We start from the raw sequence: 23,432 nt of genomic DNA, 5'->3' as shown, positions 1-23,432 counted from the left end.
GGCCAGGGATTCCCAGGTGTCAGTGGGGGATGTTACACTTTTTCAAGGAGGCTTTGAGGGTATCCTTGAAGCGTTTCCTCTGCCCACCTGGGGCTCTCTTGCCGTGCCGGGGCTCCGAGTAGAGTGCTTGTTTTGGAAGTCTCGTATCGGGCATGCGGACAATGTGACCCGTCCATCGGAGCTGATCGAGCATGGTCAAAGCTTCGATGCTGGGGATGTCCGCCTGAGCAAGAACACTGACGTTGGTGCGCCTATCCTGCCAATGGATTTGTAGGATCTTGCGGAGGCAGCATTGGTGGTACCTCTCCAGTGCTTTGAGGTGCCTGCTGTACATGGTCCATGTCTCTGAGGCATACAGCAGGGCGGGTATCACTGCTGCTCTGTAGACCATGAGCTTAGTGCCGGGTTTGAGGTCCTGGTCTTCAAACACTCTCTTCCTCAGGCGACCGAAGGCTGCACTGGCACACTGAAGGCAGTGTTGGACTTCGTCGTCGACGTCTGCCCTTGTTGACAGTAGGCTCCCGAGGTATGGAAAGTGGTGGTCCACGTTGTCCAAGGCCTTGTCGTGGATTTTGATAATCGGGGGGCAGTACTGTGTGGCGGGGGCAGGTTGGTAGAGGACCTTTGTCTTACGGATGTTTAGTGTAAGGCCCATGTTCTCGTACGCTTCGGTGAAGGTGCTGACGATGGTTTGGAGTTCGACCTCTGACTGAGCGCAGACGCAAGTGTCTTCTGCATACTGTAATTCGACGACAGAGGATGGGACGACCTTGGATTTGGATTGGAGGCAACGGAGGTTGAACTGTTTCCCGTTTGTTCTGTAAATTAGCGCCTCTCCAGTGGGGAGCTTACTGAGGGTGAGATGGAGCATTGCAGCAAGGAAGATCGAGAAGAGCGTTGGTGCGATGACACAGCCTTGCTTGACCCTGGTTCATACGTGAATTGGGTCTGTGGTGGAACCGTTGGTCAGGATCATGGCTTGCATGTCATCATGAAGTAGGCGGAGGATGGTGACAAACTTTTGAGGGCAGCCGAATTTGAGGACACTCCATAATTCCTCACGGTTGACAGTGTCGAAGGCCTTTGTGAGATCAAAGAAGGCCATGTACAGCGGTGGGTGTTGTTCCCTGCATTTCTCTTGTAATTGACGTGCGGTGAAGATCATGTACATTGTGCCCCTTAATGGGCAGAATCCGCATTGTGACTCTGGGAGGAGCTCTTCGGCCACCGGGAGAAGGCGATTGAGGAGGATTCTTGCGATGACTTTCCCTGTGGCAGACAGCAAGGAAACTCCTCTGTAATTACCGCAATCGGACTTGTCACCTTTCTTGAAGATGGTCACAATTACGGCATCTCTGAGATCCCCTGGCATGCTCTCCTCCTTCCAGATAAGAGAAATGAGTTCATGAATTCGCACCAGTAGTGCTTCTCCGCCATACTTTAATGCCTCGGCGGGGATTCCATCTGCTCCTGAGGCCTTGTTTTCTTCAGTGACTTATACCATAATGGTTTTGAAATACCAGAATATGCAGTTACTTAACTCAATTAAATTAATTCTCATAACCAGCTAAATAATGTTTTTAGTTCACTGTTTGTCACCATTTAATGCTGTGCTTGATCTATATGCACAGAGTGCATTAATACCCTTAATACCCCAACTGTAATATTCTATCTGGCAATAACATTCTGTATATGTGCCCACATTCTTTCCTCAATTTATTGTGTCATGAGTTTATAAAGCAGGTTTTGTGCAGGAATGAAATGTCTACCCCTACCAATATTGTTGGAGAATGCTTTGCAATGACACTATATTGGAGTTCATACCATAAGTCTAAAATCCAATTAGAGAAGTTTATAAAAAATAAACCCATCAAATTTGAATAATGAAACAAAACAAAAAGTGCTGGAAACACTCAGCAGGTCAGATCCGCATAGCAGCCATCTAGCCTGTGTTTGATCTCTTTGATGTAGAGGAAACCACACTATTGAGTTTTTTTTTTAAATCTGGAAATAAAAACATAAAGCTGCATCAGTAAAAGTGACCATGAAGCTATCATATTGCTGTAAAGACCCAACTGGTTCACTAATGTTCTTCAGGAAAGGAAACCTGCCGCCCTTACCCGGTCTGACCTACATATGACTGCAGTCCCACACCACATGGTTGACTTTTAACTGTTCTCTGAAGCGGTCTAGCAAGCCACTCAGTTGATTTTTCTCCATTTTAATTGTATTTACTTGTTTTCAAATCCCTCCATGGCCTCGCCCCCTCCCAATCTCTGTAATCTCCTCCAGCCCCACCGAGATATCTGCGCTCTTCTAATTCTGGCCTCTTGAGCATCCCCGATTTTAATCGCTCCACCATTGGCGGCCGTGCCTTCAGCTGCCAAGGCCCTAAGCTCTGGAATTCCCTCCCTAAACCTCTCTACCTCTTTTTCCTCCTTTAAGTCTCTCCTTAAAACCTACCTCTTTGACCAAACTTTTGGTCATCTGCCCTAATATCTCATGTGGCTCGGTGTCAAATTGTATTTTATAAAGCTCCTGTGAAGCACCGTGGGACATTTTACTACGTTAAAGGCGCTATATAAATACAAGTTGTTGCTGTTGTTGTTGACTTCTCCAATGTGGTAAAACCAGAATAGATTTTATAGCCAGGAGTGCAGCACTAACCACAGGTCACAACTGATTTTTGTCATGTCACCCCACTCCTGATGTATTTATCATATCCCACACTGCTGATCATGCACCCTGTATCTAGGCAGTAATCATCTTCGAGGAAACGGATTTAAATTAACCTGAATTACTTCAGTTTCTTTCATGAAAATGGGAAGAGGCCAAAAAAGCAAATAGCGCTTGCCTTTTTTCTGTCAAGCTTCAACTTTCAGTACCTGTATTTAGAACACCCAATACCATATTGAATGCTGGGATCCATTGGTGTTGAAACTAGAGTTCAATGAATAAGTAAATTAATTCAATACTTGGTTACGTACACTATTCAAGCTCTAAGAAGTCCCAGGAGGTTTCTGAAAACAAAAATCAAGTGAGTCACTTTTCCCTACATCCCTGGGAATTCTGAAAACATGGATCTCATTCATTATTGATTACCAAGGTAATCTTCCCCATTTCAATGTGACTATTTCTTCCACATGTTTTAATTACAGGAGAGATGGCTAAGATCACGACAAGTACTGTTTATTGTGTTATTTGTTAAAGAAACCCACATTGGCATAAAATTTTTTACAGAACACAGAACTCTGCAAACAGCCAAATTATTCGTTTCAATTCTACCCAGGGTTGTACCACTTGTATTGGTAGTGTTGCGTTACATTATAGACATAATAATGTGCTGTCTTTGAATTGGACATGCCTATGGAGCCAATTGTCCTGTTTACCTTCTGTGGTTAGCCACCTTGTGTAGCTTTTGTATACATTGCTTGTTATATAGTTCTTCCAAATTATATTCTTCAAGTCATCTAAATCTGTAAATGATACAAATCACAGCACTAGCATAACGTTAGGACAGAGAACCAGGCTCTTTATTGTTTGCTTATAAAACCCATTTGACTACTTAAAAGATCCCACAGCCTCATGAAAAGTTACATCAGCACGTTTGTGATTTTTTTGTTAACTTCTGGAAGATGCTGGTCCGAAATTTTGAGATACCCCAGGACCCCAATCATCAACTTATTGCATCCTGCTTTTCTAGAGTCCATTCTGAACAGGCATTCAGGGACTATATAAACTATACAGCAAATTGAACTGGATTAGGAGGTCAGGTGAAAAATGATGATCATCTTTTAAAAGGTACAATTATTAGTCAGGACAATTACAAGGTCAGTCTCCATAAACATAAAGTTCAACGCCCAACAGACTGTTGAGACAGATGACAAAGATAGTGAACTTTCTGTTATGATAGAGACTTATGTAATCAGGATAGGATTAGAACATGTATTAACCATACTAGCAGAAACCAGTAAAACAGATTTTAGAACAAAAGAATGTAAGAATGTCCACTGTGACAGAATTGATTGGATTGACTTTCAAGTGCCTATGTTGACCACAGAAATCAACAGAAACAGTACTTTTTAAAACACTGCAATTAGACAACAGCTTACATTTATATGCCTTCTTTAACGTAGAAAACGTCCCAAGAAGTGTCTCAAAGGAGGAAAGAGAGGTAAAGAGGCGGGGAGGTTTAGGGAGGGAATTCCAGAGCTTAGGGCCTTGGCAGCTGAAGCCACGGCCATGGCCACTCAAACTTCATATTCAAATATCTATACAAAATCCTCTGTACAACAATTTAGAATGTCAAAATCGGGGAGGCTCAAGAGGGCAGAATTGGAGGAGTAGATATCGCGGAGGGTTGTAGGGCTAGAGGAGGTTACAGAGATTGGGGGGGGGGGGGGGGCGGTGTGACGAGGCCATGGAGGGATTTGACAACAAGGATGAGAATTTTAAAATCAAGGCGTTGCATAACTGGGAGCCAATGTGGGTCAGCGAGCACAGGGGTGATGGGTGAATGGGACTTGGTGCGAGTTAGGACACGGACAGCAGAGTTTTGGATGACCTTAAGTTTATGGAGGGGGGAAAATGTGAGGCCGGCTAGGAGTGCGTTGTAATAGTCAAGCTTAATGGCAACAAAGGCATTGGATGAGGGTTTCAACAGCAGATGAGCTGAGGCAGGGGTGGAGTTGGGAAATATTACGGAGGTGGAAGTAGACAGTCTTAATGATGGTGGTCGGAAGCTCATCTCGGGGTCAAATACGACACCAAGGTTCAGCCTCAGACAGTTGCCAGGGAGAGGGATGAGTCAGTGGCTAGGGAACGGAGTTTGTGGTGGGGGACCAAAGACAATGACCTCAAAATATTATCATGATCTTTCCAGACTTTTCCACTGCCGCAGAGCTGTTCAAAGTTTCTGTTGCTTTCAAGTTGAATAAAACATAGTAACATGGTGCTACAAAATCATCATTTTTGTAGTTTACATTTTTTCTGTACTATTCATGAAGCATGATTTTTCATTTTTTGAAATTCATTCACGGGATGGGGGCGTCGCTGGCAAGGCCAGCATTTATTGCCCATCCCTAATTGCCCTTGAGAAGGTGGTGGTGAGCCGCCTTCTTGATCCGCTGCAGTCCATGTGGTGAAGGTTCTCCCATAGTTTAAAAACAACAAAAAATATATGATTGAATGCAACAATATAATCCTGAAAGATCAAATATAAAAATAACACTGAAAAAAAGACTATGAAATTTCAGAAATTGAGAAATATTCAGTTTTCTAATACAGTATACAAGTTAACCACAAACTTCTTGAATATATTTTAGCTAAAGTGCCTAGAATTTGCAAGTTGGAACTTGAAACTGCTCATCAATCATTGGCTCCTTGACCCAATGTAACCTATGACCCTCCTGCGCTTGGTTCTTCACCTTTTTAATATTGACTCCTAAAAGTGTTTTTCTTAATAGGTAATACTCTAGTTAAAAGAAAATATTTTCAGAGCTGATCTGTTTGTATTGCAATACTTGAACTTCTCATGCTTGATTTTCATCAAAGCAGTATTTAATTGCATTTTTTCTCATGCTACAGTAACCTCAAGTGGTTCTTGGCAAGCTGTACTGATTGTCAAACAACAAATCAATAGAGGTCATGCCATTCTGATTTAATCAATCTTTATTCCGTACAAAGCCCAAAATCAATCTCTCACCTTTGAACCAACTGGCCTGAGCATTGGAAGAAAACTGTAATTGCGGTCACACCGGTGCAGATAGGCGCGCTGCAGTTACGCACTGAAACTAACTTGTCCCAGTTGCGCAATTGGAAGTATTTCGAGTACAATACTACACTACTGTACTACCTATATCTTCATGATTCCAACCTTGTAACACATCTGTGTACATATTTACAGTAAATATTTCAGTTTCTTATTCAGGAGACAGCCAGTCAGGTCTGGTTTCTTAGTTTTAAAACGCCCTCATTTTTCCCACAATGTCTGTTAAATGTGCATCTCAAAGGAGAATCTTGCACAACCTACCCGAAAGAGCAACTGCAGTATTTGGGTTGGGGGGCAAAAGAATGTTTACAACTATGATAGAATTTTTTTTCCCTCCCCAACTAGTGCATGAATAAAGCAGATGGAAAAGCGCAGCTGAGAGTATAAGTAGTTGTTGTGACCACCCAGGCACATAATTTTCTCTGGTTATGCATATGCTATTGTGGGTGGGGTGGGGGGTGGGGTGTGGGGAACCTGAACAGAAACATATGTGGAGGCAAAACCACAAATAGCTTTTTATTTTTATTGTTGCAAAAAACACTTCTATGAATTAGATCGCTATCCCAACCCGTACACGAAGTGATTTTTCTGATTTTTTTTAATTATTCGTTCATGAGATGTGGGCGTCGCTGGCAAGGCCATTTATTGTCCATCCCTAACTTCCCTTGACACTTAGAAGGAAAAGTTAATGGCCCAGAATTTGCAATGAGAATAACGGTGAGGCTATCAGCGCTCACCGGTTTAATGGAAGAAATCTGTCAGCAACTTCTGGAGTACGCACTTGCACAATTAAATGCGGAAATCCAGAAGTTGCTGTCAGAGATACCCCGCTCCTCCACAGGGTGCACTGTTGCAGTCCTCGCCGATAGACTCAGCATTGAAACAACTGCAACAGCGTCAATTTGTTGTACTTGCCCACTAGTTCAGCACTAAAAATGGCTGAAAAAGTTAGGGCTGGTCCATTCAGGAGTAAGTGTGTTTTTAGTGGCATGATAAGTGATATTTGCTGCTGAACAACCTATCTGGCTCTGAAAAATTAATTTTACAAGTCTGGAGTCTCATTCCTTCAGAAGAAAATGAGTGTTGGAGGTTTAAATTTTTTTTTAATTTAAATAATTTTAAAAAACTTTTTTCTGTCTCTGTTATCTCTCTCCCTTAATCCCATCTATATTTCCCAATCTTTATTTTGCTTTCTGTACATCATATAAATCTAATTTATATTTTGTGCTTTACACTTCCTGGTAAAATAGATAAGGGAGAACCAGTGGATGTGGTGTATTTGGATTTTCAAAAGGCTTTCGATAAGGTCCCGCATAAGAGATTCGCGTGTAAAATTAAGGCACATGGGATTGGGGGCAAGGTACTGACTTGGATAGAGAACTGGTTGGCAGACAGAAAGCAAAGAGTTGGAATAAACAGCTCTTTTTCCGAGTGGCAGGCAGTGGCTAGTGGGGTACCGCAGGGATCGGTCCTTGGACCCCAGCTATTCACAATATATATTAATGATCTGGACGAGGGAACTAGATGTAATATCTCCAAGTTTGCAGACGACACAAAGCTGGGTGGGCGTGTGTGCTGTGAGGAGGATGCCGAGAAACTCCAGTATGATTTGGACAGGTTGGGTGATTGGGCAGAAGCATGGCAGATGCAATATAACGTGGATAAATGCGAGGTTATCCACTTTGGTGTCAAAAACAGAAAGGCAGATTATTATCTGAATGGCATTAGATTGGGAGAAGGGGAAGTGCAACGAGACCTGGGCATCCTTGTGCACCAGTCGCTGAAAGTAAGCATGCAGGTGCAGCAGGCAGTTAAGAAGGCAAATGGTATGTTGGCCTTCGTAGCGAGAGGCTTTGAGTACAGGAACAAGGATGTCTTGCTGCAGTTGTACAGGGCCTTGGTGAGACCACATCGTGAGTATTGTGTGCAGTTTTGGTCGCCTTATCTGAGGAAGGATGTTCTTGTCATGGAAGGAGTGCAGCGAAGATTCACCAGGCTGATACCTGGGATGGCAAGAATGACGTATGAGGAGAGATTGGGTCGATCGGGCTTGTACTCGCTGGAGTTTAGAAGAATGAGAGGGGATCTCATCGAAACTTATAAAATTCTAACAGGACTAGACAGACTAGATGCTGGAAGGATGTTCCCGATGGTCGGGGAGTCCAGAACCAGGGGTCACAGTCTAAGGATAAGGGGTAAGCCATTTAGGACAGAGATGAGGAGGAATTTCTTCACCCAGAGAGTGGTGAACCTGTGGAATTCTCTGGCACAGAGGGCGGTGGAGGCCAATTCATTAAATATATTCAAGAAGGAGTTGGATATATTTCTTAAGCCTAAAGGGATCAAGGGATATGGAGAGAAGGCAGGAACAGGGTACTGAATTTGGATGATCAGCCATGATCTCATTGAATGGCGGAGCAGGCTCGAGGGGCCGAATGGCCTACTCCTGCTCCTATCTTCTTTGTTTCTATGTTTGGACTCTGCGTGTCTCAGTGAGGATTCTTCAATTTGATTGGTTGAAGAACCTCGCTGCTGCTTTCCTTGCTCACAGATCCCTTACAGAGGGCGCCGCGCTGGAAAAGATGCTGGATTAAAGGAAGTCTCCGCTGACATACCGCAAAAAGTCTGTGGGCAGCTGTCAGCGAGGTGAACGGTGATCGCTGTTCCTTCGCCGCTGAGAGCAAAATCCAGGCCATTGTTTCTTGCAACTTACATAATCTATGACGACGACAAGTAAAATGGCCACTAAATCAAACGTGCACATGCCACAAATATTTATTTTAACTTAAAGAATATTACTTCCTTGCATTGTGTGGAACTGAAAAATACTAATTTGCACACAGGCACAGAGACAGGATTACTGCAATTGATTGTCCTTCTGCGATTTGTACTGGTGCTCAGATAGGGTAAAATCAGTTCCGTATTACTGAATCACCATTGTGAAAAGCAGTAAGCTTTCTACAATAGTGACATTACTTGACAAAAAAGGGTAGCCTCTAAGCTGGAAAAAAGCTTAGAAAATATAGCTAAAACGGAAGACCTGGTCGAATAGAAGGTTTTTGAAAGGAGGAATGTGGAAAAACCAAAGTGGTTTTGGGAGAGAATACTTGAGACCAGAGATGTATAGTGACTGAAACACAACCTCCAACATGGGAACGGATGAATTAAGCATTAATTGGGGCTGATAATACAATGGCGGTCACCTGAGGTACCAAATGCGCCTAATGTGTGGCAGGGACAGCAAGGCTTTTTTTAAGCTATGTTAGGAATCAATAGCTATATTAGGAGTTAAGAGAGCCATCACAGATTGTATGAGGCCACTGAGCGACTCTGCAGGGTAGATCTGAGTACAGAGTCCCGAGATAGAGCTAAGGTTTTGAATGGTTACTTAGCATCAGTCTTCACTACTGAAGGTGATTCTGAGTTACTCGTGTTGTTACATACAGGTGATGCTAAAATTGAAGGTGTAGGATGCAGAAATAGTCCTCCCTAGAATTAGGACTCTTTAAAATAGATCAGGCTGCTGTCCCTGACTGTATTCACGCTAGGATACCAAAACAAATTGGGGCTATATTATGCGAGCCACTGGCTCATATATTTAACAGGCCACTAAAATCTGGGATTGTTCCCATGGACTGCGGAGAGGCCCATGTGATGCCTACATTTAAAAAGGGCAGTAAGTCAGAACCAGGAAACTATTGGCCCTTTATTTCAACTTCAGTTTTTGGCCAGTTGCTATAAGGTACTATGAAAGATATTGCATCATCATCTGGAAAAAGTAGAGGTTATTCAGAAACCTCAGCATGGCTTTTGGAAAAGAAGATGTTATTTCAACAAGTTGATTAAATTTTTTTGAAGAGTTACAAAGTTAGTGGATGATGGAAGTCCGGTAGATATCATGCATCTTGATTTTCAAATAACCTTTGATAAAATGCCACAGAAAAGATTGCGGGATGATGTTGTGTCCTGTAGGATTGGCGGTAGTTGGCAGGTTGGGTAGCAAATTCGTTGCATTTGGGGAGGAAGAAAGTAGTTAGTAACTGTAGCCTCTCTGGGTGGGGTCAATCACTGTTGGAGTCCTTCAGGAATTTGTATTAGGTCCGTTGTTCCACACCATCTTTATTAATGACCTGGATGAGGGCATTGAGAGAGCAGTCATCAAGTTTGCTGATGACGTAAAAGTTAGGACGTTAGCTGAAATAAATAAGTGGATCTAGACTCACTGGCAGATTAAGCTCATGTATGGCTGATGTCTTTCATTGTGGACACATTGGTCCGATTTTCACCCAGACAAATCGGTGTTAACGGGATGGTAATGGTCTCAAAATGGAGTCGGTAGATTTAATGTCCCATTAAAGCCAGCGTCCCGACTGCTGTCATTTTTAAAAGTGCCCTTACTTCAGCAGCCTGCTTCAGGCAGTAAACCTCTTGATTATACACATCAGGGTCCTACGATGTCGTAGCTTTTTCCAGTTCTGACGAAGGGTCATCGACCTGAAACGGTAACTCTGTTTCTCTCTCTACAGATGCTGCCTGACCTGCTGAGTATTTCCAGCATTTTCTCTTTTTATATAAAATGAGACATTAGACTAACACTGGTCAAGCTGGTGGGTTGAGTTGAAGTGTGTTGGAATAGTGCGGTACAACTTTTGAACCGTTAACAATTTTAACTGACTCAGTTCTGCCCGGTTCACATTTCACGCGCCACCTGTTCAGAACCCTGTGCTTCTCTTCTTCCCATATGTGTACATGCTTTACTGCCGCAACCATTTGTTTTTGATAGAACGGAAATTTTCTACTGATCACGTGCAATGTACCGACACCATAACATCTGAGCGGAAGGTTTATCTCTTTCACAATGTTCTGAAAGTAATTAATTCATACAGTGAAATTTGAAAATTAAAACACTCAAACTGACCCGATTTTTAAACAGCTAAGCAGTATCTTCATTCCAGCTTAGATCCTAAATGCTCTCTGCTGTGCTGTGAAATATGGGAAAGACACAGGTGGTAATTTTCACTTTCACACCATTGATTTCAATGGGATGAGAATCGGGAAGGTTCGACAAGGGGCAGTTGATCCACTCTGCCAGATTACCATTTAGGTGGTAAGAGTGAAAATGACCCCCATACTGTCACAGATATTACATTCAGCACTAACCTCCTTCCAGTAGGAAATAAATAGCAGCTAATTACAGTCTGGTCATTATTTTATAAATCTGAAGCACGATGAATAATGGTTACAAACGCCATAACATGTAGTGTACGTTTTATTCTGCGTGAGGTGCAACGAAAGTCAGAACGGAAATTACAACCTATTAAAGAACAAAGGGCGCGAATAGATTGGGGCACTAACTTTTAACTTTAAGAAAAGTTAACGCCCGGCCAAATCCATTAAAAAATGTTGCAAAATTGGGCGTTTCCGCCCCAGTAGTGAAGCGGGGCAGTAAATGAGGTGCTAATGGTCTCAGTGGAACGCTGCAGGGGCACTATTGCCAAAGCACTATCCAATTTCAGCTGACTTGCATTCAGCAATCAGCCTTCAAGCCTTGACGCTGGCTTATTCCAGCTCTTAAAGGGGAGCTGGAATAAGCCAGCTGCATCTGCTCATTGTCAGCATTGCTACATTTGAGTGCGACCTTTCAGCTACTGAGACTGCTTTGTGCCATGGCTGCTGCAAGGGAGAGCGAGAGGGCTACTCGATTCAGCGATGTGGAATTGGATATGTTCAGCAGCTTGTCTGACAATGTCTCAGCAGAGTTATGGTCGACAAAAGAGTTTCCCCAAGATGGCGCCTCTAAATAGCATGCACGGAGCCGACTCCCAATTGCAACATGACAGCTGATGCTGTCGTTGTTAGCGGCAGGCGGTAAGTGAGGGGGCGTGGCCAAATTTTGCATCCGAGGCACTGCGCACGGCGATGACGTCATCATCGCCGGGCACAGCGGTACCTACAGGAGCAGGGCACTAACTCTTAGCGCCACCGCAAGAACCCGTCCCAATTTAGCGCGGGGCGCAAACCCATTTGTGCCCCATGGAGGCGCTAATGGCAAGCGCAAAGCAGCCGAATTTCACGCCCAAAAATTTCAATCTTTAAGAAAAGCACAATCCATTGCAGGAAAAGCGAGGCATCAAGAGTAATGTATACTGTCTTACCTGCTAATTCAAAGTAATTTTATTGGTCAAAAAATATTGAATTATTGAGTAATTCAAAGTAAGCAATCTAAATAAAACAGCACAGGGGGCATTTTTGCATTATTTCAATTTGAATTAACAGATAATTCAAATTAAGCCACGTCAAATTAAGGAGTAGATTGTAGAGGTATTTTACATTTACAAGTCCAATATTGGGTACTATTTTCCTTAAACCTTCATGTTCACTGGGAGGTTTGAAGAGAGAAAGTGTACAAAATAAACTTGAATTAACTCTGCGCCTAAGCTCCTACCCCCGTCCAGTTTTAGACTAGGTAAAGGTTGGCAACTCAAAAGTATTTCTTCTTAACAATTTCCACTTACATGAGTGCCATAAAGATATTTTCTCAACGGCATAAGACTAGAAGGCAAGAGTGGATTTATAGGATTTCCCCCCCCCCCACCCCCGTGAGGATACAGTTACCACAACTCAGAGACCAGGAACCAACGTAATGGTCGAATGAAACTGAAGAGGTCATCATGGTGGAGTTCATAGAAGCTCAGGAAGAAACAACTGATCTGGCCAACTAGAAGCAGGATCAATAAGCACACAGAGCTGGAGAGAGCGCACTGGAAGAATGGCTGGCAATTATACTGTCTACCTACAGATGTGGGTACAGTGTACAGTCAAGTGTGCTGTGACCCAGGGATGCTAGGATTGATGGGTAGAAATAGTAGGTCACCCATTAACAGGATGCCTAATGTAGCAGAGAGGACTTCTTAGTTGCGACTGAGGAAGGATCATAAGGTTTAAAACACAGTGAGTAGGTAGTACACAGTAACCAATCATTATTTCTCAACCACCAGCTAGAAGGTGTCTTGGGATTACAAGGTTGAAGGAGAAAGTGGTTTCCTGGCTAAAGATGCTGCTGGTCTAGTCTCAGAGATGTATCGCACAGCAGGGTTTAACTAACAAATTTAAGAATGAAAATTATAAGATACAGGCTAAACCCTTTGGCACCTAATGATGCAGTGCACACTAATACATTCAATTAAAGAAGCCATGTGGAATTGGAAAATTTGAAGTTTGACATTCTTCTACAAAGCAATTTAATTTAAAGTCAACAGGACCTATATATTTTTTTCAAAAAAAGCAAACATGAAGAAGTAGTGAGATTATTGATTTTTTTTGGTGCATTCTTGATTACTATTTTTATAACATAACAATATTGAGGAAACAAACTGAGAAGTTACTAATCCCAACAATAGAAAGAGCTGACAATAGCGGACTAACACCAGCAGACTCAGCAACTTAACCAAGCAAGATCTTCTAATGTTATCCATGCGGCATATTTTGTTTAGAAATCAAAAGTTTATTTTGAAACACATAAATAGATGACCAGGTTAGTGAAACGATAGCTTTTTACAATTTGAATTTGTGAAGCAGGTATTTTTGACATAATTTCTCTTTGGGTATAACACACATGCAGGTATCATACTGAGTACTAATCTCCAGATTTCATTAAACCTTTATGTACACTGGGAGATTTTATTTTAACAACATTAAGAGAGTAATTTCTACAGTAGCCCTTTCGGGATAACAGTTTAATATTACAAGTACATAATGGCCCAGAAATTCGGGTCTCCACAGGTGAGTACACACGGGGTACTCACCCGTAGGCCGAATGGAAGTGCCGGTTTTCTGCATGCACTGCGCATGCGCGGGAAACCGGCACTTCCGATCCTCTGAACGAAGAGGTTCAGAGGTCAAACGCGCGCGCAGGAGAGGCTGCGCGTGCGCTTTGAACTTAGGTTTTTTTTGCAGGTTTTCCCGGGATCGTAAGCCTGCAGTATTTAGAAATGTAAAAAGCAGGCGTAAGGCCTGATTTTTACAAGGTAAGTGGTCAATTAATTAAAATTAAAACATTTTTTCCACAGGTTTATTTTTAAATATTTTAAAGCAAGGTAAGTTTATTTTTAGCCCCGTTAGAATATAAAATTATTTTTTTCAAAAATTTAAATTATTGTTTAAAATAGTTATTTAATGTAATTTATAGTTTATTTAAAAAGTGTGATTTAAAAAAAAAATTATTTGAAGGTTTACTGCTATTTTGGGGCTGTAGTATTTACAAGTTTTGACAGGTCTTCCAGTCAATCTTATGAATGGGCTTTTCCCTCCTCCGATTGGCTGCCCATGGCTCACGTGATCCCAGGGGACGCATCGCACTAACTGCGCCCATGGGACACGCAAGCACAGCGCGCCGGCAGCTGGGCCAGGCCCCGGAGCGGAATTCCACGGGGCCCTACAGCTCAACTGCCGGCGCGCAAGGTAAGTGCAGGCTGGGGGCTTACACCCGCGGGAAGCCCCCGACCCGAATTTCTGGGCCATTATTTAGGGTGCACTTACACACCAACTTTAGCGTCACAAGGAGGTGATTTCTAACATTTTGCTGAGCCACTGCAGTAGGTGTGTAAACAGAGACTGTTGCTACTGCTGTCAGAGCAGATCGCAGCAGAGCTGATGAAGAGAGACCCACAGGGGTTGGGAGTTTCACACTCGAACTACAGATCCAAGACCATGGTTTCCTGCAATTTGGGAATTTAATGAGAAATATTGGATGCCCCTCCCAAGGGATGATGAATGAAATATTTTTCCTTGCTGATAAATGTTACAAATTGTTGTTCGCACATTGGCTTCAAGTGTTGTGACATCATTATGCATACGTAATGATGCAACATCAACAAATATCGGAGCAAGTTGAAAACCAGGAAGTAGAAAGCAGTTTTGGCAGTGCTAGTGCAACTTGGCTCTCCAAATCGGGAACAAACTAGGAAGCCATTCACCTCAGTTTGCTTCTAAAGGCACCCTTAAATAATTTCAAAACCTCTGGGAAATGAAGTAAAATTAAAAACAAAATCTGACAAAAAAAGCGGTATAGCGCTGCGAAACTTGAACCGGTGACCACTAACCTGTGTGACTCCGAGGATACGATAATCACTCTTGAAGGTATTGAACGGCACAGAACATCTTGAAGCAGCTGTACCAGGTAGAAATGGCCCAAGTGGTTGACTTGAAAAGTGGTCTCGAGGCCATCCACTGTCAACTGCCACGGAGAACCAAACACAGCGGCATTGCAGATCAACACGTGAAGAGGTCTGCGGAAAGAACAGAACACAAATGTTCTAAATCTTTAGGACAGAGAACGGGAGAGACTTTTTTTTTAACAACAGGGGGCTGTGAGGCTGTGGATTGAAGCAGAGACAATGTCAATATTCATCGGGATATGGGAACAGAGCAAGCACATGGGATTAGGACTACTGCTCATGAGGAGGCTACACAACACAGACTGTGGGCTGAACGGCCTGTTTCCGAGTTGTAATTTCTGTGCAATTCTGTGCCACTCTCAGCGTTCAAAACATTTTAAAGTTCACAACATTCATTCTGAAAAGGACCCATAGCTTCTTACAAGAAAACCGTAAAGTTTACAAGACACAACGTTTTTGTAACTATCTCGTTCCGAAAAAAATGCCATAAACATTGTGACTTTTCCGAGATCTGAACATGTAAACTATACTGAATTTTATTTTAAGCGATCACTTTACTTCTCAGCAGGTCATAATTGATGCTATCAATCAAGATGTCACGGCGCTGCACTGCACACAGAGAATGGTGGGAAAAAAACGTAACTAATATTTTGTTAAACTGTGTAGTCCACACATTTTAGATTTCTTCTCTTTCTTCTTTAATTTAATTTCCTTCATATAGTTGGATTCTGCAGCATCTCATTGCAAATTGAAACAATGATGTCATCTACATTTGTTGTTTAAATAAAGATAGTCAGGAAAAACCAACAGAAATCTGAAAATTAAATTATTCGTAAAGGATTGGAACCTTGAATAGGAAGGGAGTCACTGAATATATTTAAGGTGGAAATAGACAGATTATTGAAAGGTAAGGGAGTCGAGGGTTATGGGGAGCGGGCAGGGAAGTGGAGCTGAGGCCAAGATCAGATCAGCCATGATCTTATTGAATGGCGGAGCGGGCTCGAGGGGCCAAATTACCTACTCCTGCGCCTACGTCTTATGTTCTTGTATTCTGAGGGTGTAGTAGTCACATTTTACTCTGAGAAAACTAAAGTGTTATTCCAAACAATCCTTGCAATATTGAAGTGGTATTTTGGGTGGATTGTGCCATTTTTAAGGTTTATAAGTAGCCAAGCATTTTGCTTTCTTTCCCCCTTAATTTTTAAAGCTGCAAGATTAACGGCGATAAATAAAATAATTGGGCACTATTTAAGGCGCAACTATTCCAAAAATTCAAAATATTGAAGTGTTTGTGCTTACGGTATTTTAAAATATATTAAAAATGTATTGCAGCTATCAGTAGTGTTGAATTTCTCCTGCAGAGGGCATAGGCATTCATTCCAAGATTACAAAGAGGAATCGGGCTGTGGCATTTGGTGAGCTCTGTGGTTCATGTGGAGTTCAAGCACAGTGGAGAATACAATCAACGAGAGCAACGGTTAAAGGTGCAGAAGTCTTCAGCGGTTTGCACACCTCGGTTGTGTCATACAACTCGAGGTTCGTGAGTAAACAACTGGGATGAGTGAGAGGGGTGGGGGGAGGAGAGAAGAAGCAACTCACAATACCGTTCTAGCCATTGTGAATACGACTGTTATTCAGTATTCATGGAACAAATTTATTCCACAATTTCTCTTTTTAAATCCCCAGTTGTGGCGTAAATTTACCCATCCTCACCATTTTTATCAACCTCAGACTAAACTAAACCAAGCACAACATCGCACAAAAAACTATTTTATCTGAATTTATTCACTTATGAAGATAAAATTATTGCTTTAATATAATGTGTTACAAAGTAGCTACAAGAAAAAGCAAAATGTGGATCTCTGAGAAATCCTAACAACCCAAGGGTCCTTTAAAAATTTATGAACATTTGATAAGAACAGTACTATATTTTCCATAATGGTAATTTTACAACTAGAACAAAATGAAGCATTTAATTTGCAGACATAAATGTAAGACTTCAATTTCAAATTTTTATTGTTATTAATATTATGCTGAACAATTCAAATTCTGCAGAAGTCTGTCCAACTGCAACAAAAAATAAACAGCTTTACACACTGGCCTCTGCAGTGATTAAAGAGGATCAATGGAAATGTTCAGCTCTGTTCATTCCAACAGGGTTACACAAGAGAAGTCTACTTAATTTCACCTTTACTTCATAATCTATTTGCAAAATCATAAAATTCTAAAATGTTAAACCACTTCATATTGCCGTGTGTGCGCTTCCACTCTTTCTAGATCATGACCGAGACTCGCTTTATGTCAAACTTGTTTTCTGAGTTTCAGTAGACACAAAATTCAGCCCAAAATTAAATCCTCAGCGGGACTTGATGTAAATTCCTATGGTTTCGAAGGTAATTGTTAAATATATTCCTTGATCTCCACACACACATACCTGACTGCCACTCACGCCTCAATCTTTCCTCCTTTTGCTCTTTTCATTCATCCCTTATGCAACATTTGAGCAAACCTCTCCTCAGCCCATTTTATGCCCCGCGGGGCAATTTTCTGAATGCATTTGTTCCACATTTGATCCTGCAGTGGAGATGTATATTTAAAAGTTGATGGGGCAGAAGTGGCAAGGTCCATGCCATAGGCAGCGTGAGGGGGAAACGGGCAACTTTTAAAACAGCTGTGACATTTTCTTTTGCAGCCGATTTTGGATTGTTCAAGGTTATTTATAGATTCATCATCAGCCCAAGAGCAGGGCGGGCAGGGTTAAAATTGGATCTCGAGAGGCTGAGCACTTGGACAAGTATCACAGTAGGGATAAAGGGAATGTTCTCTGATTGGTGAGATATGACAAATCGTGTTCCCCGGGAGCCCCAGCTTTTCAACATCGATATTAATTATTTAGATGGAGGAATAGAGAATTGTATATCCAAGTTTGCAGGGGACACCAAGTTAGGAAGAACAGTAAGTAACGTAAGAAAACTCACTAAGCACTTGGTTGAGTATAAAACAAGGCTTTAATCAACTGTTTCACAACCATGGGATTCTAGTTACATCACTAGTTCCTGGTTACAAAAACGTCCTGGGCAAGCTGGGCCCACGCCCGAGTATTTATACTCCTTGGACGGCGCCACCAGCTGGCCGCCCAGTGTTATTTCATGAGTCATTTCTTCATGAATGGTAAGATTCATGACAGTAAGTTTCGCAGATCAGAGCAGGTAGTTACAAAGGCACATAGACAGACAGAGTGGGCAAAACTATAACTAGATGGAGTTCAATGTGGGTAAGTGTGAGGTCGTCCACTTTGGATTTAGGCATCCCTGCATACAAATCACCAATAGCAAAGGTACAAAAAGTAATCAAAAAGGCTAATGCCTTTAGCTCAAGGGGGTCAGAAATCAAAAGTGAGGATGTGCTACTTCAGTTGTACATAGCCTTGGAGTACTAAGTTTAGTTTTGGACATCAAACCTCAGGAAAGATATATTGGCTTTGGAGGGGGTACAGTGCAATTTCACCAGAATTATACATGTTCACCAGAATACCAGGGCTTAAAGGGTTGAATTATGAGGACAGGTTATATAAATTTGGTTTGTATCCCCTTGAGTCTAAAAGGTTAAGGGATGATCTAACTGAGGTGTTTAAAATGATAATAGGTTTCGATAGGGTAGATACAGAGAAACTATTTCTTCTGGTGGGAGAATCCAGAACAAGAGGGCATAATCTTAAATGTAGAACTAGGCCATTTAAGAGTGAAATCAGGAAGCACTTTGCACACAAAGGCTAGTGGAAATGTGGAACTTTCTCCCCCAAAGGGTTGTAGATGCTGGGTCAATTGACATTTTCAAGACTGAGAGTGATAGATTTTTTGTTAGGTAAGGGTATCAAGGGGTATGGAGCAAAGACGAGTAACTGGAGTTGAGGTGCAGATCTAAGTGAATGGCAGAGCAGGCGCGAGGGCCTGATATTCCTCATACTAAAATATTGCCAACCACTTCCAAGGGGCAGTTATGCCATGAAAGAGAGAGACACCTTTTAAAAAATTCCAACTAACTTCAAACTTCCATTTAGTTCAAATTTAAATAAAGCAAAATGCTTTCGTGTTGGTTTGCTGCCAAAAAAATATATAAATTGTCGGAGCCGATGGCATCATAGGGAGAAATGTCTTGGAGGAGTTATCGAGCCCGGCATTCAGAAAGAGATGAATTAATATCTGCAGAGACAGTCATTAACCCAAAGTGCTTCAGGGATTGGGTGATTTCAGCTGTGTGTTAATTCATCTCCCTCACACTGTCAGGCTCAGTTACTCCTTCCTGCCAGTTCCTTCAACTAAGTCATCAGCACTCATTGCTGGAACAAAAAATGCTCGAGATGTTGGCAGAGGAAAAAGAAAATCAAAATGTGAAAGTTAAATCAAACTTATTTTTGTAACTTACTTCTATTTGTCATTAAAAGTGTGAAACACAGAACTTGCAAAAAAATTAAAAATAACACATTTCCTGTTTCTACAAAACAGATTTATGACAGGTGCAGATTCTTTTTTTAATTCAGCTATTTTTATTATCTTTTGTGGAATACAGCAAAAATGTTGAGCTTTCACATGTCTCTATGTAGAAGACCCATTTTATCTTCTTGTCGTCTTAAAACATTTGTCATTTAAGCACGTTGCTCAGCAAACATGATGGTTGGGGTGTATAGGACAATTTAACATTGTTGTTGCAGTAATCACAATTCTGACTCAGGCATTTGGTTTCCAAATGGTGCAGACATTTCAACAACAACAACTTGTATTCATATAGCATCTTTAACGTCAGAAAATGTCTCAAGGCACTTCACAGGAGTGTTGTAAGACAAAAATAAATTTGACGCTGGGCCACGCAAGGAGAAATTAGGGCAGATGACCAAAAGCTTATTTCTTGTACAATACCAGCTCTTGCATTAAGGAACTAGTTTTATGACTGAACAAAACTGTTTTATTTAAGCATAAACAGCCATTGATCACACAAAGCTCATAAAATGTTCTGCTGTAAGGACATTGCTAAGTTCAGATAGTGAACATGACAATGTTTAAGAATGACTATACAAATCAAGTGCAGGTTCTCCTTGTGTTAATAACCTGGAACTTCTAACTGTGGGTACACCAATTTACCATGAGAAGATGGCTACTTCAGATCATTGTCCATCAAAACAGACACATGTTGGATTTAAGAAGAAGTATCTGCTAAAAATGGATTAAACAGCAACCCTGGTATCTTGGGCAAACTTTATCGTAAACACAGGAAAATGAAGACTGTGTGTTAGTACAACGTGTATATAGCACTGGTACTCGTTCCATTAAAAAAAAAACTACTGTTCTTATCTACCCATTGTAAAAACTTTTTTTTTGTTTAAAAATCAAAATCACAAAGTAGTTAGAGAGCAATTTCAAAAAAAAAATCAGGGGCAGCATCGTGGACATGAGAGCTGAGGCCAGGTGTGAACATTCAAAGACCAGTCAACACAGGTTACTCTCAACACTGCAATGGGCAGAACATGGGAGAAGATCCTCTGCTCGTTGGAGAATGTGCGTTGAAAGAAACCTAAGCAAAGGAAGAGGCTAATTTTAGAACACCATTTTATTTTGAATGAATTGGAGTTCCTAATAATTCTATCTAGGAAGACAACACATTATAAGTATTTTTTTTAATTATGTTTGAACTATTTAAGAATCAGTGAGGAATAAATAGTCCTGGAAATCAGTAACTCCAGAGTCACAAATTTACCTCTCCTCGTAAAGGGAATTCAGATTTGGCATTATCCCAACAGTGACTTGAATCACTCTAGAGATCTACCCAGAACAAGCTCTGTCAATATTGCCTCAAAGCTGTAGGTGTGCGGCAACAGATAATGTTTGACTACTTTGACCCTGTGTGTTTGCTCAGAAAATGCTGAAGTGTGGAACTGATCCTTGTGAACTCAAATCTAAATGGGCTCTTTCAAAATCCAACATTTAGTGGATGAACGAAATATATTCTATTTAATGTATACAAATCAATAAGGATACCATTATTGATTTATTAGCTAGAGTCTTGTATGTAAAACCGTCTGTATCAAATAATGTGTTTTTTCAATATCCATGAAATAATGCAAGAATTAATTGAACCAGAGGTCAGCTAGCTGAAAATCAAAAGTGCCTAATTTACAATGAAACGTAAAGTGAATACAGAATGTCAAGGAAGGTTAGATTACTTACCTATTGGTAAGTTCTTCTTTGTAATGGGATTGAAGTTTGTCAGCCACACACACAATTCAAATATCGTTCCTATTCATCCATGTCTGCTTTTCAGCATCAAACCTCATCTTTTTGATCATTGTGTAAATATGGGCCACTGTGCAGGCTGCCTCTATTACAAAAATTCAAGAATTGGTTTGGGTCTTAGCTCTTAGTATGGCATTGAGGGACATATGGCTTTCCACCATGGTAATGCAGAGAGCTCAGAAAATTACACCTCTATATTTTTGCCCATCACCATTAAACAACAGCCCGAATTTCTATGGAGAACAAACTCAATTTCAAGAATAAGGATGACCATAAAAAAAGACAGGTAATCTGCTTGCCTCATATCTTTATCGCCCCACCATCATCTTCTACAACTAGAAGTAGGCTAGTAATTGAATTTAAAAATATGCTTTGGAGAACAATACAGCAGAGAATCTTTGTAAAATAAATGTAAACTACACCACGGACATGAATGTTACCCTATGTAGCTCCCTTACAGACAGATTCTAAAGCAATCGCTTGGATGAAGGTAGCAATGGATAGCGGAATGAGATTAGTAGAACTAAAAGTCATCGAGGAATACTGCTGGATCTGGCATTCTGAAATGAGCAGTTGTTCTTGACAGCTATGTCCAATTTTTAGGAGTCCAATGGAGAAACAATAGTGGTCTACTCAAAGATGTCTTCAGCATATATAAATATGATCAACAACAATATTTATTAAATGTACCGGTGATGCCTAGGAGCAAATTATCAACAGTGGACTAGACTATGGGTTTTTAAAAACCTATTTTTTATTTTCCTCTACTTCTGTCCTTCAGGTCTTCCACGAGCGAAGTCTCTGTTTTGCCATAACATGCCACGGCACAGAAGATGGAATAAAACTAGTCTCGGCAAACTCACCTTCCAATATTCCTTTACCTCACCTTTTGATCAAGTACCTGGCCTCCACTTGGAACCTCCCCCTGAAGACGTAGCTAATGAGAGACATGCATCATGTTAGGAATCATAGGTGCTAACCCTCCTACTACTATTGTTGCAGTTCAAAGTACCAATGTACCATTCATCGTCGTCTCTTATATTGGCAGGTCATCTAACTTGGACATATTTGGCCCTTTCTGCACTAGCTAATCCTGACTGGTCTCCCACATTCTACTCTACATAAACTTGAGGTCATCCAAAACTCGGTGGTCCGTGTCCTAACTCGTACCAAGTCCCATTCACCCATCACCCCTATGCTCCATGACCTATACTGGCTCCCAGTTAAGCAATTCCTCGATTTAAAAATTCCCATCCTTGTTTTCAAATCCCTCCATGGCCTCGCCCCTCCCTATCTCTGTAATCTCCTTCAGCCCCACAACCCTCCCCCAACCGCCCACCCCCTGCCGAGATATCTAATTCTGCCCTCTTGAGCATCCCCGATAATAATCGCACAACCATTGATGGCCGTGCTTTCTGTTGTCTAGGCCCTAAGCTCTGGAAATCCCTGCCTAAACCTCTCTACCTCTCTTTCCTCCTTTAAGACGCCCCTTAAAACCTACCTCTTTGACCATCTGTCCTAATTTCTCCTTATGTGGCTCGGTGTCAAATTGTTTGTCTTCTAATACTCCTGTGAAATGCCTTGGGACGTTTTACTACGTTAACGGCGCTATATAAGTACAAGTTGTTGTTGTTGTGGCAAATCCACCATTCCAAATTTGGGAACTATGGAACCAATTTGTGTATAGGCCATTGTGGAATATGTATTAAGTTTAAATATTTTGGTTTTGTTTAAAAGTTCACCAAAGTCCTCCAACAGCCCAAACCTACTATTATACCATTAAGTGGCAGACCCTTCTAAGGTAATAGGCACACTTTGGGAATCCCCATTTTCAATGATTGCATTCCGATTACAGTATCATCTTGACATGGTCTCTCTCTGGGTATTTCAAGAAAAGTTTTTTTCTTCCCTTGTACATTTCATTCCACTGGTGGGGTTTTCCAATGGAGACATGTTGGTGCATAGTGTCCTGATTCAGTAAATACTTGACATACTGAAATGCTAAATCAACCCTAGCTGCTCAGTACTGTTGCATTAAGGTGCCTGAGGTACAAGATGGAGTCATAGCAGCTCCCTCTCACTCCTTTGGGATTAGTAAATAAAAGCAGCCTTTCTTACTGCCTCCAGGAACATTTTATTGTTCCGAGGAACTTATTCACCTCAGCAAGACAGGGATATTCCAAAACTTTGAATGTTTAT

The 23,432-nt window shown here is 41.4% G+C and overlaps 1 protein-coding gene across 2 annotated transcripts in view; it reads right to left on the bottom strand.

The window, feature by feature from the left end:
* Positions 1 to 23,432, bottom strand: part of wwox (WW domain containing oxidoreductase) — a 1,068,632-nt gene that overhangs the window by 677,683 nt on the left and 367,517 nt on the right. For both annotated transcript variants that reach the window (XM_085991830.1, XM_085991829.1), the window contains exon 7: positions 14,872 to 15,057. In XM_085991830.1, the coding sequence (XP_085847956.1) occupies positions 14,872 to 15,057 (186 nt within the window). The remainder of the gene's footprint in view (positions 1 to 14,871; positions 15,058 to 23,432) is intronic.

This window comes from Somniosus microcephalus, chromosome 6, assembly GCF_052327205.1.
Source record: "Somniosus microcephalus isolate GS21.2 chromosome 6, FLI_Smic_1.0, whole genome shotgun sequence".
NCBI lineage: Eukaryota > Metazoa > Chordata > Chondrichthyes > Squaliformes > Somniosidae > Somniosus > Somniosus microcephalus.
Note: the sequence above shows the minus strand (reverse complement) of the source record. Positions and strands in the feature narration are given on the sequence as shown.